This window comes from Halichoerus grypus, chromosome 3 (assembly GCF_964656455.1).
Source record: "Halichoerus grypus chromosome 3, mHalGry1.hap1.1, whole genome shotgun sequence".
Taxonomy (NCBI): domain Eukaryota; kingdom Metazoa; phylum Chordata; class Mammalia; order Carnivora; family Phocidae; genus Halichoerus; species Halichoerus grypus.
In genome coordinates, this window is record NC_135714.1 from 34202712 (window position 1) to 34217921 (window position 15210).

The 15210-nt window shown below is 42.3% G+C and overlaps 1 protein-coding gene across 8 annotated transcripts in view; it reads left to right on the forward strand.

Moving 5' to 3' along the window:
- The window catches only part of LIMCH1 (LIM and calponin homology domains 1), a 318240-nt gene that overhangs the window by 227348 nt on the left and 75682 nt on the right, over window positions 1–15210 (forward strand). For 4 of the 8 annotated variants that reach the window (XM_036076952.2, XM_036076955.2, XM_036076953.2 and 1 more), the window contains exons 7-8: window positions 3382–3577; window positions 8900–9152. In XM_036076952.2, the coding sequence (XP_035932845.2) occupies window positions 3382–3577; window positions 8900–9152 (449 nt within the window). Of the gene's footprint in view, window positions 1–2672; window positions 2984–3381; window positions 3578–8899; window positions 9153–10457; window positions 10725–15210 lie in introns of those variants that run through there. The other 4 variants (XM_036076961.2, XM_036076962.2, XM_036076942.2 and 1 more) reach the window with 3 other exon arrangements.

The following is a 15210-nucleotide window of genomic DNA, read 5'->3' on the forward strand; positions in this document are numbered from 1 at the left end:
CCACAACCTTAGCTGGTTCTCATTATCTCTGACAAAGAGGGATAAGAAAAGGACAGATGAGTGAAACGATCCAAAAATACCATAGATGTTGATAGTTCTCACCGCATTCATTAACGTACGTTTATTAGAACAACTAGCAGTTAGTACAATGGATAGATTTGGGTCTTGTCTCCTATCCCTAAAGTGCTTTCTGTAGATGTCGAAAATTTCCTGGGTTCCTGGATGAAAAGCATCGATGACATAACTAGACCCCGCAAAAGGAGAATTTGGACCATGCTAGCCTTTGTGCTGGTTTATAGCTTTTGTTCTCCCCCAAAAGCTTAACTTTGGTTGACTTGACGGAATCCAATAAAATTGCTTATCCAGCTGATGTCCACATCCTTATTTTTGGCTGAAGAACCAACTTCTTGCCTCACCCTGAGGTTCCAAGGGACCAGGTTGGCCAAGGGTGACCACGGGTGGCCTGTTTTTCACTTTTCAAACTGGCCATGCCTTTCGGCTTCCTGCTCTCTTGCTGGATCCGCGGTTTCATTCTTGGCTTTCTACGCAGTCATGAACAGAATGGCTTTTCTGTTTTTCTTTCCCATAACAAGCTGTGAGAAAGCAGCCGAAGCTCCAAGAGACATGTTGACTTTTTCTTTCTTTCTTTCTGTTCTCTTGTGGTTTGTAGTAGGGGTGGGGAAGATATTTGGGCCTTTGGAAGAGCTTTTCTGATTATTATTATTTTCTTGAAAATCCAGTTTGTAATGCTGCACCAAGCAGCTCATAAAATTGTGTCATTTCTAGACATGACGAGTGACCTGGTTCCGAGGGTCTGCCCTCTCTGATGGGAACCTCGGTCCAAGGCAACTAGTTATGGGATATAAATGGAGAAGGAGATAGGAGAGGATCAGTGCACATACAGGTTGTGTCCTTCCCTACATTCACAAAGTCTGTATGATTTACATATTGACATTTACATACCCAAATGAATACACGGAAGTAATTATAACCATAGCTAACACTTTTTGAGCACTTATGCATCAGGCATTCTTCTGAATGCTCTCTGTATGTTAACATGTTTAACCCTCCCAGCAATCCTGCGAGATAGATGGTATTATCAGCTCCATTGAACAGATGAGAAAACTGAAATCAGACTAGAAAACTAATAACTTGCCTGAGGTCATATAGATGACGAGAGGCGGAGGCAGGATTTAAACCCAGTCAGTCGAGCTTCCAAGACCTACCCTAAGCTCCTAACCTACCCTAAGCTGCCTCTCTTTTGCAGTATTTATAGTTTGGTGATGTAGGCATAAACAGCAGTTAGGAAAGGGGCATCCCCCAGATTAGCATCATTCACAGAGTAAGGAGGCCGTGAGTGTCCCGTAGTTGGAGAGGTGATGATGGTAATGGCAACTATAACCACCTCAAATTTGATCAGACGTTGGCAGGTTTTACCCTTTGGGATTTGGAGATGGAATCGTGTGTTGGAATCACAGTTTTGCTGCTTACTCTGTAACCTCAGCCAAGTTACTTAACCTCTCTGATTCTTATTGTCCTCTTCTGTAAAATGAGGACAATGCTAACGACATCATTGTAGGGTTGTGAGGATTAAATACATGTGCAAAAAGCAACAAGTGTAGCCCTAGACCCATAGTAAGTATTCAATAGGAGTGACCTTCATTTTTTTAGCCATTTGGCCTATTCTCGGTGAATCAATAACCCACGATTATTATTTGCATTTCCAAAGAAATTAAATACAGAACCATATCCAATTTAAATCTATACTTCTCAGTTAGTTGATGAGTTCTTCCTTTTGCAGCTAGTCAGGCCTGGCTTTTGTTCAAGTCTCGGTGAACTTCTGACCTACAAGTAAACTACCTTAATTTCCATAACTGGAATTTCTGCCTTCCTCTGGAGGGTCAAGTGGGCTGCACTCACCCGGGCCATGTGACAACCTCTTCTTCCGGGGCCCTAATCAGGGCCTCTGTGTGGAGGCTGCAGGGTGTTTCTCTCTGTTCTGCCCTCCTGTCTCCCACTCCCTTCTCTCCAGGCCAAACCCGTGTGTGCCTTGCAAATTACAGCCGCGCCGGCCCTTCGGAATGCCTCCCGCTGCGGAGTGTGTTGGGGGTGCTGGAGAGAACGGATAAGCACCTGGCAAAGCCATGTGCTACAAAGGCACGGGCTCCAGTGGGCATATCAGTCGGTTCAGGCAGTTTCCAAAATTGCTACCATGCAGAGAATATCTGTTTATTTTTCCTCTCTATCGGGAATGTGGAGGGGACCTTCCCGAGCATCCCAGGACATCCACAGGGTGACATTCCAGTCTTTACCGAGGAGCGCGGGCCCCTCCGACAGCATCCTCTGCAGCCCAGATTTTAAGTGACAGTCTGGAGGAGATTAAATTGAGGTTTATCTTTGAGTGACCGGCGTTATTTTTGTTTTCGTCAGCCTGGCCGATTGTAATGAATGCAACGACACTGGCGGGAACAAGGCTTTTATTCTAATGCAAGGGTGAGGATGGCTTTGACTGACCTTTCCGCTGCTGGGGTTTCAGTGTTTTAGTATGTGCTGCTTGCGCTGGAAAGAATTTATAATCACAGGCTGTCAAAGACAGCCATTGTTCTCCCTGCTCCGAACATGTGGGTCAGCCGCAAGCGCTTCAGCTCCCCCAGCGCCAGGGGCTGGCCGAGAGCGAGAGCATGCCTGGATTCTTCTGAGGCATCGGGAAAAGCAGTTTGCATATTTTTCATTGCTTTTTTTTTTTTTTTTTTAAACTTTCTGCCTCCGAAAGACAGCTCCCTTTCAGAGCAGGAATTTCCCTTCAAGGTAGCAGGAGATGGACGCGTGCTGCTTGCTCCAGACTTTACAGACCTGATTCTGCGGCAAAAACAAACGCTGTGTGCCTTGGCCAGCTAGCGTAACCAGGAGCCATCGCGCTGCCAACCCGGGGGCTCGGTCCCAGAACAGGCATGCGCCTATGGATTCCGAGAGACGGGTCAAGGTTAAGGCTTTTGGTGTTTAGTTTTGTTTTGGTCGGTCTCTGTACTCTTGTGAATCCAAACTTAATGAGGCTTTTATTCTTCGTTCCTTCCATTTTTTTTTTTTTTAAACGTGGTAGGATGTGAGTTACTTGGATTTTTATTTATTTATTTATTTATTTATTTATTTATTTATTTATTTGAAATGTGCACGCTTTTCTCATGGGGAAAGTTGAGGCAGGGAGGGTGGAAGGATGCAACGTTGGCTTGTGGATGATAATCCGGGCCATAATTTTTTCCATCCTGACACCACACGCAGGATCTTTTGAAGACCATCCGGAGCTAGATTTTCCTGGTATCAGAGGCTCTCCATCTGTTGCTCAAGTGTCTGTAATATCCTTTTCGTTTTATTTTTGGACAGGAGACTGATGACATTGAGAGTCCCAAACGTAGTATCCGAGACAGTGGCTACATAGACTGCTGGGATTCCGAGCGCAGCGACTCCCTGTCTCCCCCTCGCCACGGCAGAGATGATTCCTTCGACAGCCTGGATTCCTTTGGCTCCCGTTCCCGGCAGACCCCTTCACCAGATGTAGTCCTCAGGGGAAGCAGTGATGGTAGGTTGCAACCTTCGTACACTGCACGTCTTAGAGTTGAGCATTCACAAGAGCTGCCTTGTCACCCGTGGATGGAAGGCGGGCTCCAGATCCACCGTGCTGGGACCCGGTAACTCTAAACTGGGAGAAGAAAAGCATTTTTAATGTTGTTTTTCGTGGCCCTTAGAATTTGGCTTGGCTTTGCCAGCAGTTTGAACATTGCCGCAGTGAGCCTCTCTTCTCTTGGAAAATATGTTACATCATTCCTCCCTTGGTCTCAGTGAATCAAGACGCTGTGCAGGCCGTTAGCTCATAAAGTGTGCCGAAGGTTTATATGCTCTGGGTATGAGGAAGGGAAATGTGTGAGTACCACAGTGCAGAAGTGAAAATGAATCAACTTCCAGCTAGCTGGAAATGCACTACACGCACTTGGGAAGGTGCTGAAGCCCGGGACACTTTAATTGGCAGGGTTTTGGCAATCTGTTCGATGCTTACGATACCTGACCGTTGCCTGGAGCCGTGCGGGTGGCCCCCAATGTACACAGCCCAGACTGCCTGTTTGTTCTGAGTCTGGGTTTGATTTAAATCCCCTGGATTTTCTACCACCTGTAAGGAATGATCATTTTTCTTTAAAAATGTGTGGTCGTGCGACCTGATGTAAATTTAAGGCATATTTTCCAGAAGCTGTTTACATCACTTATCTTGTAGCTTTGTACTTTTAGGAAGGGAAAATGGCTTGGTTCGGCATATATAAACTTAAACTTGCAGGAACGCACTGAGGTTAGTGGGGCATTTTTTATTTGTTTCTGTTTTTTTAATGCATTGCTCGATTGATGCTAATATTCCTAGAGACTTAAGGCTTCTCTCTAAGATGAAAATTCCCTTTTATGGCTGAAAGATCCCTTTCAGCTATAAAACTCTGTCTAAAATCCTTGAGTATTTAATGTGCCTAGGTCCTGACTTAATTACTTGACACCTAGCATCTCATTTAGCCCTTAGCACCAGAGTACGAGATACATAGTTTCTGACTTAGTCCCCCCACCCCACCCCGGGCTGTGAGACATTCCTTGTCTGTATTTTACAGATGAACCTTATAGAGGTTAAGTAATTGTCCTCAAGTTGTTAAGTGACAAATATCAACTGTCATTAAGTAGTGTAACAATGTTAGCCTCAAGAAGTGTGAGTCCAAAACTTAAACTCTTAAACCTAATTTGCCCACAACTTCTGTTTACCTAATAAATTTTTTAAATTCTAGAATGACTGAACTAATGCCTTTGTTTAGTGCTTAAGCTTTCCAACAAATAGATTAGCCTCAGGGCAACATAGTATGTGACTCCAAAAGAATTCCATGGTGCATTGTGAACTGCTTGAAAAACATTTCTAAAATTTTATATGACATCTTAAGTACCACCCACAGCATTAGAAGTTACAATGCCAAGTACGTGACCTAACTGAAGTTTAACATAACCAAAAGGTAGATTTACTTGCACAAAACATATCTGAACCAGACTATTTCATTTTATTTTGATTGTTTTTTAAAAAAATTATTACTTTGTTCATCTTGGTTTTATAAGTGGTTTTATATTCTGTCACAGCTTTGAGGGGCTCAGAGTTTGTAATGAGTGACATCTTGAAGGGATTTGAGATGGTAATTACTAATATTGCACTAGTATGTGCTGAGGCACAATTTAATTTGCAGCAATTAAGATTGATAAGCTAGAGTCTTTTTATAAATATTTTTCCATGTAAAGAATAATATGAAATTGAGCCTCACAGAACACCATCCATGAAAGAGAGCACCTTAAACATAGATTTCACCAAGCAGCCTGATACCTTCAGGCTTATGTTCTTATAAACGAATCAAGACCTAATGAGGTTTAAAACACACACACACACACACACACACACACACACACTTTTTTAAATCTGCCTTTAAAAATAGTGTAATTTTATTCAAATAGGTGTTGTGTTTTATTAGAATTTATGGTCTATTTTTAACGATGCTAATCAATAAGATTGCTAGTCCTAATAAACACTTTCAAATTTAGAAGAACATTTTTTTTTTAAGTCTTGAAAATTTATTTCCTAAGGACTCACAATCAATTAGGGAAAATCTTAGCATAAAATTCTCCAGTTCCACATTGGGTCAATATTTTAATATCCTCAAGGCCCACTGACGCATTCCGTGGGGACAATCAAGAGCCACGCTCATAAGAGGTGCCACGATTCTATGGGTTGCACCCGAGAGCTACCCGGTCGGGATGCTGTGGGTCCCCAGGGTTAGTTCCGCCAATCTGTCTTGCTACACAGGTCCCGGTTCCTCCCCTCACCTCTGCTAGCATCCTCCTGAGGCCACTTAATGGACCTCACTGAAGAGGAAACATAAACCTTTCTACTCAGATGCATTTAAAATTAAGAACATAGTTTAGAAATATGATGTATTTTGTTAAATGAGTGTTCTTTTATAGAAAAGAGGAGTTGAGGGAGAGAAATAAGGAATGAAAGAAATTAAGGTGGTAGAGGGAGATGAGAAAGCCAAGGGCTAGGGGTGTATATGGCCAAGATACGGGGAAAAAAGAACGTTCCCCCTGCCCCCCCCCCCCCCCCCGCTCCAGTTACTGGAAAAGGGAGAAATGTAGCCCTCTGGGAAGGAAAACTCAGACTTTGATAAAGTAATATCATCATCATGTGCTGCATTGTCATTTCCTAACTTTGGGTATAAATAGCGAAGCCACCCTGGTATATATATCTGTGTTTTCGGGGTGAAGTCAAACTCTTTGGAAGTCCTGGCCTTTGATAAGGATTCTAGCATTTACTGAGGGTGTGCTGTACCAGCCACTTCCTAGGTGCTTTGCACCATCTTCTTGAATCCTCACAATACCTGTCAGAGCTGCCTTAACATCTCCATGTGTCCGATGAGGACCCTGAGGAACAGAGGGTTTAAATTTCGCAGAGCTACACAGCTAGTAGGATGGAGCCGAAATTAGACCCTGGCCTCTAAGTCCAGAAAACTGCACTTCTTTCAACTGAGTCACTCTGCCTCAGGGCATCTGCAAATTAACTTTTCTTGCACTGTCTGTTGAAGACATTTATCAAAGAGTAATTGTGGGAAGGAAAAGGGTGATCTGTGTATTTGTTAAACAACCTATTTTGAGACTTTCACTGAGATTATTACAGATAATATGTTTTTAGATACTGTACACAAAGAAGGTTCATAGATGATAGGATTTTAGACATTAGAAAATGGAGACAACTCTTAATTCATTACTAAGCCTTCATAGATGATTGAAGAATCATTTTCTTTCATTCGTTTATTCGAGAAAGTGTAGTGCTTCCCCCAGTCAGGATGCTTTAAGCAGAGGACATTTCTCCAAGAGAAGTTCGTCACAGAGGAAGGAACTTTGGATTGGAGTCTGGAGAACAGAAATTGGGAGTCCTGAGCCATTACGTTCCAGCCATGTGGAAGGGGCTCTTTCTGCGTCTCTGAGCCTCTGTTTCCACCTCTGTAAAATGGGGATAATATTAAATCAGAAAACAAATCTAAGAGTTTGGCAAGGGAAGGCAGTGTTAGCGTTTGTTTATAAAGATTTCACGGGGCCTCTAAACGTTCCACTGGGACACTGAGACAGGCGGATACCATTGATGAAAGACTTGGGGTGGAAAGGTGCTAAGTTATGAATCAAAAACCAGCAAGTACTGAAACGGTCAAAACTTCGGAAGGGAGGCTGAAAGCAAGTGCGATGAATAATTCATAAACTGCCTATTTCATCCTGCAACAATGAACGACTTGTTTATGGTCAATGCTTTTAACTTGTAAAGTCTTTTAAAAGCCATTAAATCATTTAATCTCCAGGGCAAATCATTTCATTCTAATTTTTACAGAAGAGGACAGGCAAGTGTGATAGAGCCAGCCTAGGAGCCCACAGCTCACTAGCGACAGGTCGAGAACTATGATGACATCGAGAGTAGTCAGCATTTATCAAGCACTTCCCCTGTACCAAGTACTATACCAACAGTTTACATGTATGCGATCCTCGCAAAAGCCCTACAAAGTAGGTGGCGTTATTATCCTCACTTTGCAGATTGGGGAAACTGAGGCTTCGAGAGGTGAGTTAACAACTGCAGAGTCTCACAGCTAGTGAGTGGCAGAGCTCAAAACAAAGTAGGTCTGGCTTAGGACCCTGTGCACTGCCCACTTGGTTAGGCTGCCCCATCTCTTGACTCAGTTGAAGGCTCTTTTCACAAATGTAAAGAAGTAAATTTTAGTTGCTGTCAACAAAGTTGAATAACCTATTCCTGATCCTCTCGTTGATGAAGAGTTTCCAACCAACTCTCACATGGCGGCTTCTGTAATAGTAGTGTTTGTTTTAATGACAGCTTTGCTCTCATAGATCTTACCAATTGAGTGAGATGAGACTCAGGAAACAGGGATACAAGATAATTATGGGGGCTCTTGCCCCCCCAAAACTGATTTGGCAACATTGAATTCTCTTGCATTGCCTAAAACACTCTTTAAGCCAAACCAATTCATTTATTCCTCAGATAATTTGAGGATGCCCACTGGGTGCAAAGACACTGTGATCAGTGCTGTAAATGATGTAAAGCCCTTGTTCTCAGAATACAAGGTCGAAAGGGTAATGTGCCCGAAGAAAAGACTAGATTGGGCCATGGGGCTCACAGGAAGAAAAGATGGCCTTCAGCGATGGGTACCAGGAAGGGCTCTGATATAAAGGAATATGCTTTTATTATAACTCAAACCACTTCCTGGAAGGCAAACCCTTGGTCTAATCTAAATCTGCCATTTTCCGAATTCCTATTCTTCTTATCCGTCTTTGCCCCTTGATGATAACTAATATTCTCCAGGTGTTTCATGGATTGGTTAAAGGTACCTCCAAGACAAAAATGTCATTTTTTGACATCTCCTCTATAAAACAGAATCCTTTATAATTTTTATTTGTGTGAGTATCTAGCACAGTGTAAGACACGCAATAGCAGGTGTTCAGTAGAAACTCCATCGGTTGATTTATGTCTTTTCTTCGCAGAGTCGCAGAATCTGAGCAGCCTCTAGTTCTGCTGGAACTGTGTTGCGAATCGTAATTCTCAGATACAATTAGGCTTACCTCTATTTTTTCAATTGAATTTTTTTCCCCCTGATTTGAGTTCGGAGCTTTTCCCAGAACAGACTAATTTAGACGGGTACTTCAGATTCGTTAAGTGAATAATTTAAGGAAGGAATCCCCAGCACCCACAGATCTAACCACATCCCTAATATGGCACACTTGCCATCGGGAACTGTTCGGCTAACCCCGCGCACGTTTTCAGCACCCATCCTCTCTTCCCCAGGGAGAGGAAGTGACTCTGAATCCGACTTGCCACATCGGAAGCTGCCAGATGTGAAGAAGGATGACATGTCTGCGAGGCGGACTTCCCATGGTGAGCCGAAATCAGCAGTGCCTTTTAACCAGTACCTCCCGAACAAAAGCAATCAGACGGCCTACGTCCCCGCTCCTCTGAGGAAGAAGAAAGCAGAGCGAGAGGAATACCGCAAGAGCTGGAGTACTGCCACCTCCCCCCTGGGTGGGGAGAGGCCCTTCAGGTAAGCCCTGAGCTGTGCTGCCCCCATCCTGGCTTGCGCACTAGCGGTGAAGGGACCACACAGCTCCGGCACACGATCGAGCTCAGATAACCATTCCAGAACCTTGACGTCAGATTACAAAAGGCAGGGGCGCCTGGGTGGCTCAGTCGTTGAGCGTCTGCCTTCGGCTCGGGTCATGATCCCAGGGTCCTGGGATCGAGCCCCGCATCGGGCTCCCTGCTCAGCGGGAAGCCTGCTTCTCCCTCTCCCACTCCCCCTGCTTGTGTTCCCTCTCTTGCTGTGTCTCTCTCTGTCAAATAAATAAATAAATAAAATCTTATAAAAAAAAAAAGATTACAAATGGCAGTGGGCAAGACAGCTCTTTGGAGAGAGATTGTAATGACAGAATCTAAGCTTCATGAAGGCGCCGAGAACAGTGCCTGCCGCACAGTGGTACTCAACAGATCCCTTGTCTAATGAGCAGATTTTTGAAACCAGTTCTAGTGAGGGGACATGGAGAGCAGATCTGTCACCCATGTCTTTCTGAGGAGACTGCCTGACTCCCACTCCTGTTAAATTAGGTGCAGAAAGCCACATCTTTATGCAAGAAGTCTTTTTCTTAAATCTAGATACATGATTATCTAGATACAAGCTCAAGTATGTAAGGGATGCATGAAACAGGCTTCAGAATCGCATGGAGAAACTCCTAGTAAATGGACGATACATTGAACCTCTCATCTCTTTAGAGAAGCAAGCAGGGATTTCCCCTAAACTCTGATTATGTCTTTATATTTATGCATTCATTTAGTCTGCAGGTATTTATTCAGCACCTACTACATGCTAGGCGCTGTCTTTTAGGCACCGGGGACCCAGTAGTAAATAAGGTAGAGTCCCTGCCTTCAAGAACCTTCTAGTCCAATAAAAGAAACTTATGGTCTAGTCTAATCCTTTGAGCAAAACCACCCTGATCACTGCATGCTTATTTCTAATAATCCACCTTTATTATCTATGAATTTCATCGAATAAACATTTTATTGAAAGTTTTGATGATTGAATCAAACATGACTTTTACCTTTCCAGCAGAAAAGGCTTTTTGCCTTTCAATATCAATTTTTAAGTAGCTCTTACTGTTAAGATTATGATGCATCATATTTATTAACAAATTAATGGCTGCATTTAACTTTCTTCGCGTTACCAGGATCATATTGCATGCTATGACATTTTTTTTTAAGTGAAAAATAATATCAGAATGACCAGGAAATGACATATGGCTTGCTCCCCAGCCCAGACTGTTAGTTTGGTAAACCGTGTTGTCCAACTCACTAGCTATCCTGAAACAATAGAGGAAGAGGGAAGTGAAGTGGGGTCTCCTTGTGAAGAGGACCCAGTCGGCCCCGTGGATCCTGGTGGGAAGCCTTCTGATGGTGGGTTAAAATCACCCACTGGCAGTGGCCAGGAGCAGCCTCCTCCAGAGGGGGCTGTGGTGGCACCAGCTCCCAAGTCTGAAGAAAAAGATGCTGTTGAAATCCAAAAGCGCCGAAGGCTAGAACAAGCTGGAATCAAGGTCATGCCTGCAGCACAGCGCTTTGCCAGGTTAGCTCTGCAGGCCGAAGGCTGGCCTGGCTGCCTATGTTCATGCCTGGGGTTTGGAATCTGCCTGGCTTGCTGGAGTCTCCATCCTGTTTCCCCTTTGCAGCTCTATTCCCCCCTTCTCCTCCTCGAGCAAGTAGACAGCTGCGAGTCTTTGCAGGGGCATGTCTCCACCAAGCACTTGGTTGTTCTAAATGGAGGTGAAGAGTGAGCTTCTTGCTGCTTGATTAGACCTTGTCCTAGTCAAGGATTAGTGGTCAGTCATTTGTGGGCTGCGGGATTTACCTAGCAATAACATTTTATTTTTCAATTGTTTGCGGCTTGTTAATTTTCACGCTACTCCTAAATGGCTCTTACCTTACTTGACACATCACTGGAAAATAGTTCCTTTGAAATGGGGAGCACTCTCTTTAGAAAGAGTGGTTGGCTTGCAAAAACCCACTTACTTTCTTTGTCCCAAGGGAGTGGTAAGATCGCACTTACTTGACTCGTTTCCTAAGGCACTGTGATTCAAAAACAAAGAATGGAGTAATTTCTTCTCTTAAGTGTAACAAGGGCACCAGCATCCAGCACGGATGACTTCATATTACATGTGTGATGGAAACCTTCAGCAGTCCAAGCCACAGAAAACTATAGTTCTACAGTTTTAGGTAGTGTTTTGAGAAGCTGGTTAAATTTTCTCATATAATAACCACAAAGTTCCTAACAAATCATAATGAGACCAAAATTTGACAATTTAAAATTCATAACAGTTTGATAATTGAAATACCTTTGCCATCTGCTGTTCCACTTAATTGGGAGAAGTAGGTGATGTACCCATTTTCAAGAAGGGTAAACTGAGGATCAGTGGTAGTAAGTGACTTGCTGGTCTGAGAGCTAGTTACCGCTGACCTGGTGGCCAGATCCAAATGTTCAGACTACAGTACCACATCTGCCTCCTACACATTTAACAGAACATTTTCCATTTCTCTGTACAATTCCAAATGTGGTTAGAGCTATATGGTCTAGTTCTTAAACTGAAAGTTCCAGCATTGACTTATATGTATTTAATTCTAGAGTAGCCTTGTATTGATTAAAAAACAAAAACAAAAACCCCAAGGGTATACTTCTTCCCTGTCTGTGGTATCTCACAGATAAGTATATCTATCCTAAAATATGTGCTTCTAGAAAACTCTACCATAAAATTGTGCTTGTGTTCCAAGCAGCTCTCTGTTTTTCTGAGATAATAGAGTAATATAGAATCATAAAAAACAAAATCAAATCCAGATATTCTATAAATTTTGGTACAGAGACCTTATCAGACACATATTTTTTCAACATCATTTTAGCATTACTTGTATCAGAGAACAAGCTCAATGCTGAGAACACAAAAATGAATAGTATCCCCTTACCATGTTTCATTTTTCAGACTTTTCCTTCTGTTTTCAAATTTAGGGCCCAGTGGGAGTAGGTATTATAGGTAAGAGTATGAATTTACAAAAAAATTTTAATCTTAATATCCTTGACACACATAATAACTTCGTTTTTATCACATCTGAGAAGTCTTTAAGCTAAAATTTACTGAAGACACCATGGTATTTTTTTTCTGTTTTATTATCATTTTCAAAAGTTACAACTCCGCTTGGTTAAAATGAATCTCATTTTTAAAGATTGATTTTTCTATAATTACCAATCTGGTTGAATATTATAATGTGTGTATTGGCTATTCGGGTTTCTTCTTCCATATCCTGTGCCACCTTTTCCCATTTAAAAAAAATCCATTTTATTGTGGTAAGAACACTTAACATGAGATCTCCCCTCTGAACAAATCTTGAATTGTTCAAAAGAGTTTTGTTAACTATAGGTATGATGTTGTACACTAGATCTCTAGAATTTGTTCATCCAGCCTAACTGAAACTTTATGCCCATTGATTAGCAACTCCCCATTTCCCCCTTCCTCAACCCCTGGCAACCACCATTCTATTCTTTGATACTATGTATTTGACTCTTAGATATGGCATATAAGAGGAATCATGCAGTATTTTTCCTTCTGTGACTAGCTTATTTCACGTAACATAATGTCCTCAAGGTTCATCTGTATTATCACATAGTGCAGAATTTTCTTCTTTTTAAAGACTGAGTGATATTCCATTATATATAAATGTCACATTTTCTTGCATTCGTCCATCAGTGGACATTTAGGTTGTCTCCACATCTTGGCTATTGTGAATAGTATAGCAGTGAACATGGGAGTGCTACTATCTTTTAGGGATCTTGACTTCAATTGCTTTGGATAAATAGCCAGAAGTGAGATTGCCAGGTCATATAGCAGATGTATTTTTAATTTTTCAAGGAATCTCTATATCATCTTCAGAGTATCCAAAAGAGCAACAAGATATGAGTGGGGAGCCTCATTAAGTTAACTCAGCACACCCAGGAATCATGGTGATGGAGAGAAGAGATTGGACAAGTCTGGGAATTCCATGGGTGTCCTGTGTCAGTGACTGTGAGGTTTATTTTGTAATGAAATATTGAAATCTTTTATCATAGTTCCCATTCTGTGCACAAACCTAGAATCATGGTTAGTTTACAAATGTAATTCTGATGGATGAATATTACATTTATATGGAAAACTTTGCTCCCGTCCACATTTCCTGTCATCTGGCTCAGTTGTTTACATATTTCATCCAAGTTAGCTCTATTAAGCAGAAATTCCCAGGTCTGTTAAGATCATCACACCTGAGATCTTCTGGCTTAACATTTAAAATTGGGTTCAGGAAAATTTTGCATATTCCCAGAGAATGTCCCCAACAGCAATGTGACACAGTGTCTCCGAACACCCAGAATTCATTTGTTGGCAGATTGTTCAGCTGCTAGCTCTCTCTAAAGGGTTTATACATCCCGTGTCACTAGCCTGGCCTATCTGTGTCCCTGTCATTTACTTTCTGTAGCCTTCATCAGAGTTGAAAGTCATGCTAAGTTTATCCTGGTTTTCATGTGGCAGAAAGTAGCTTAACTGGAATGAAACACATAAAGATGAAAAGGCTTCTTGGTATCTGAAAAATAAGAATATAAAATATGTAAATATGCTGATGTCTCTTAAAACATTTAACCTCCATCTCCTGTCTTTGCCATCCAGATGAATTTTGGCTTCCACATCTTTGAACCCAGCAAGAGGCCCAACATATGTTCTGTGGTCCATTTCTTAGCTGGGAAATTCTGAGTCTGTAGAGATGGGTAATCATATAAAGTCACGGGCAAGGGATGGAGGTACACAGACAGAGGACAAGGCTTTATTTCTATAGGCTGTTTTATTGTTGTTTTTTCCCCAAGTATTCTCAAACACCTCCTTGTGTTATTTCTAATTCAGTATATAAAAAGGAGTAAGAGCGCATGGTACTCCATTTTCACATGAGTTTAGAAGCGCAGAAGTCCCAAGCTTCCTGTCAAACCATATATTAGGAGGTATCTTAGCATCAGGGGACAGAAAGTAGGGCTTCTTAATAAATAGGTGGAGTTTAGTATTTATTAGAGTCACCACTGAAGTAAGAAGTATATAAACTACTTTTTCTTCTATTTTAGTTTATGATTAAGTTAGCTTAATTACCCCCAAAATATGAGACTCTGCCAAAAAAGCCAAGATTTCTGTTTTTAAGAGGATAAAATGGGAACCAAGATTCACTTCCCCTGAATTAAAATGCCATGGAGATTTGAGTTCTCTTACTCGGTGTTTCCCATTGGAGAAGTAAACTTTTTTTTTTGAACTGAATTATAGGTTTCACGTGATTGTACTTCTTTTCTAATTGTTTTCATATGTTTCAGCACTCAGTCTTTTCCTCTGGTCTGTGGATCTTCTCAACCACATAGTAATTAATTACAGAGGGCAAAAAAACCCTCCAAGGAACAATAGACATTTTTGAAATCTTTAGAGGAAAGAGTGGATGCAGCTAAGTGCCAGACACGTATTCCTCTACACCCCTGCTCAGCAGACTCCTGTGTCCCTGGTTGTTGCTGAACAGACCCTTGGGGATCGGGGGCAGACAGACACATAGCTTCCAGGAGCCTCTGTGACTCTGGTTGTGGTCGCACTGTGTGGGCAGTGGGTGAGCCGGGAGGTTTCTGGTGTTGCCCCTGACATTCCCAGGAGAGCCCAGTTTCTTTCAATAGAACAGACTGGCTGCCAGTCTGAGCTGGTTGCTTGTGTGTTACCAAGGGAAAAGGGGTGAAAGAAAATGCCAGTTCTTCCTTCGTTTCAATCATTATCTCATTCACTTTGAAACCTATAACTTTGAGCCAAGAGCTTTTTCTTCCCCCTCACCTGCTTCGAGCCCATAACCTCTCCTACCAAGATAGCTTTGCCTGTTTTAGATGAGGTTGGACGCAGTTGCAAGGCTGGAAGCCATGCTGGGCATGTCTCGTTTCACGTTGAACCGTATTGCTTCTGAGCGAAGCAGCGAGCTGCGCCCAAAGAGCAGCCCCTTCTTCCCAAAGTGACTCATCTATGAATGGC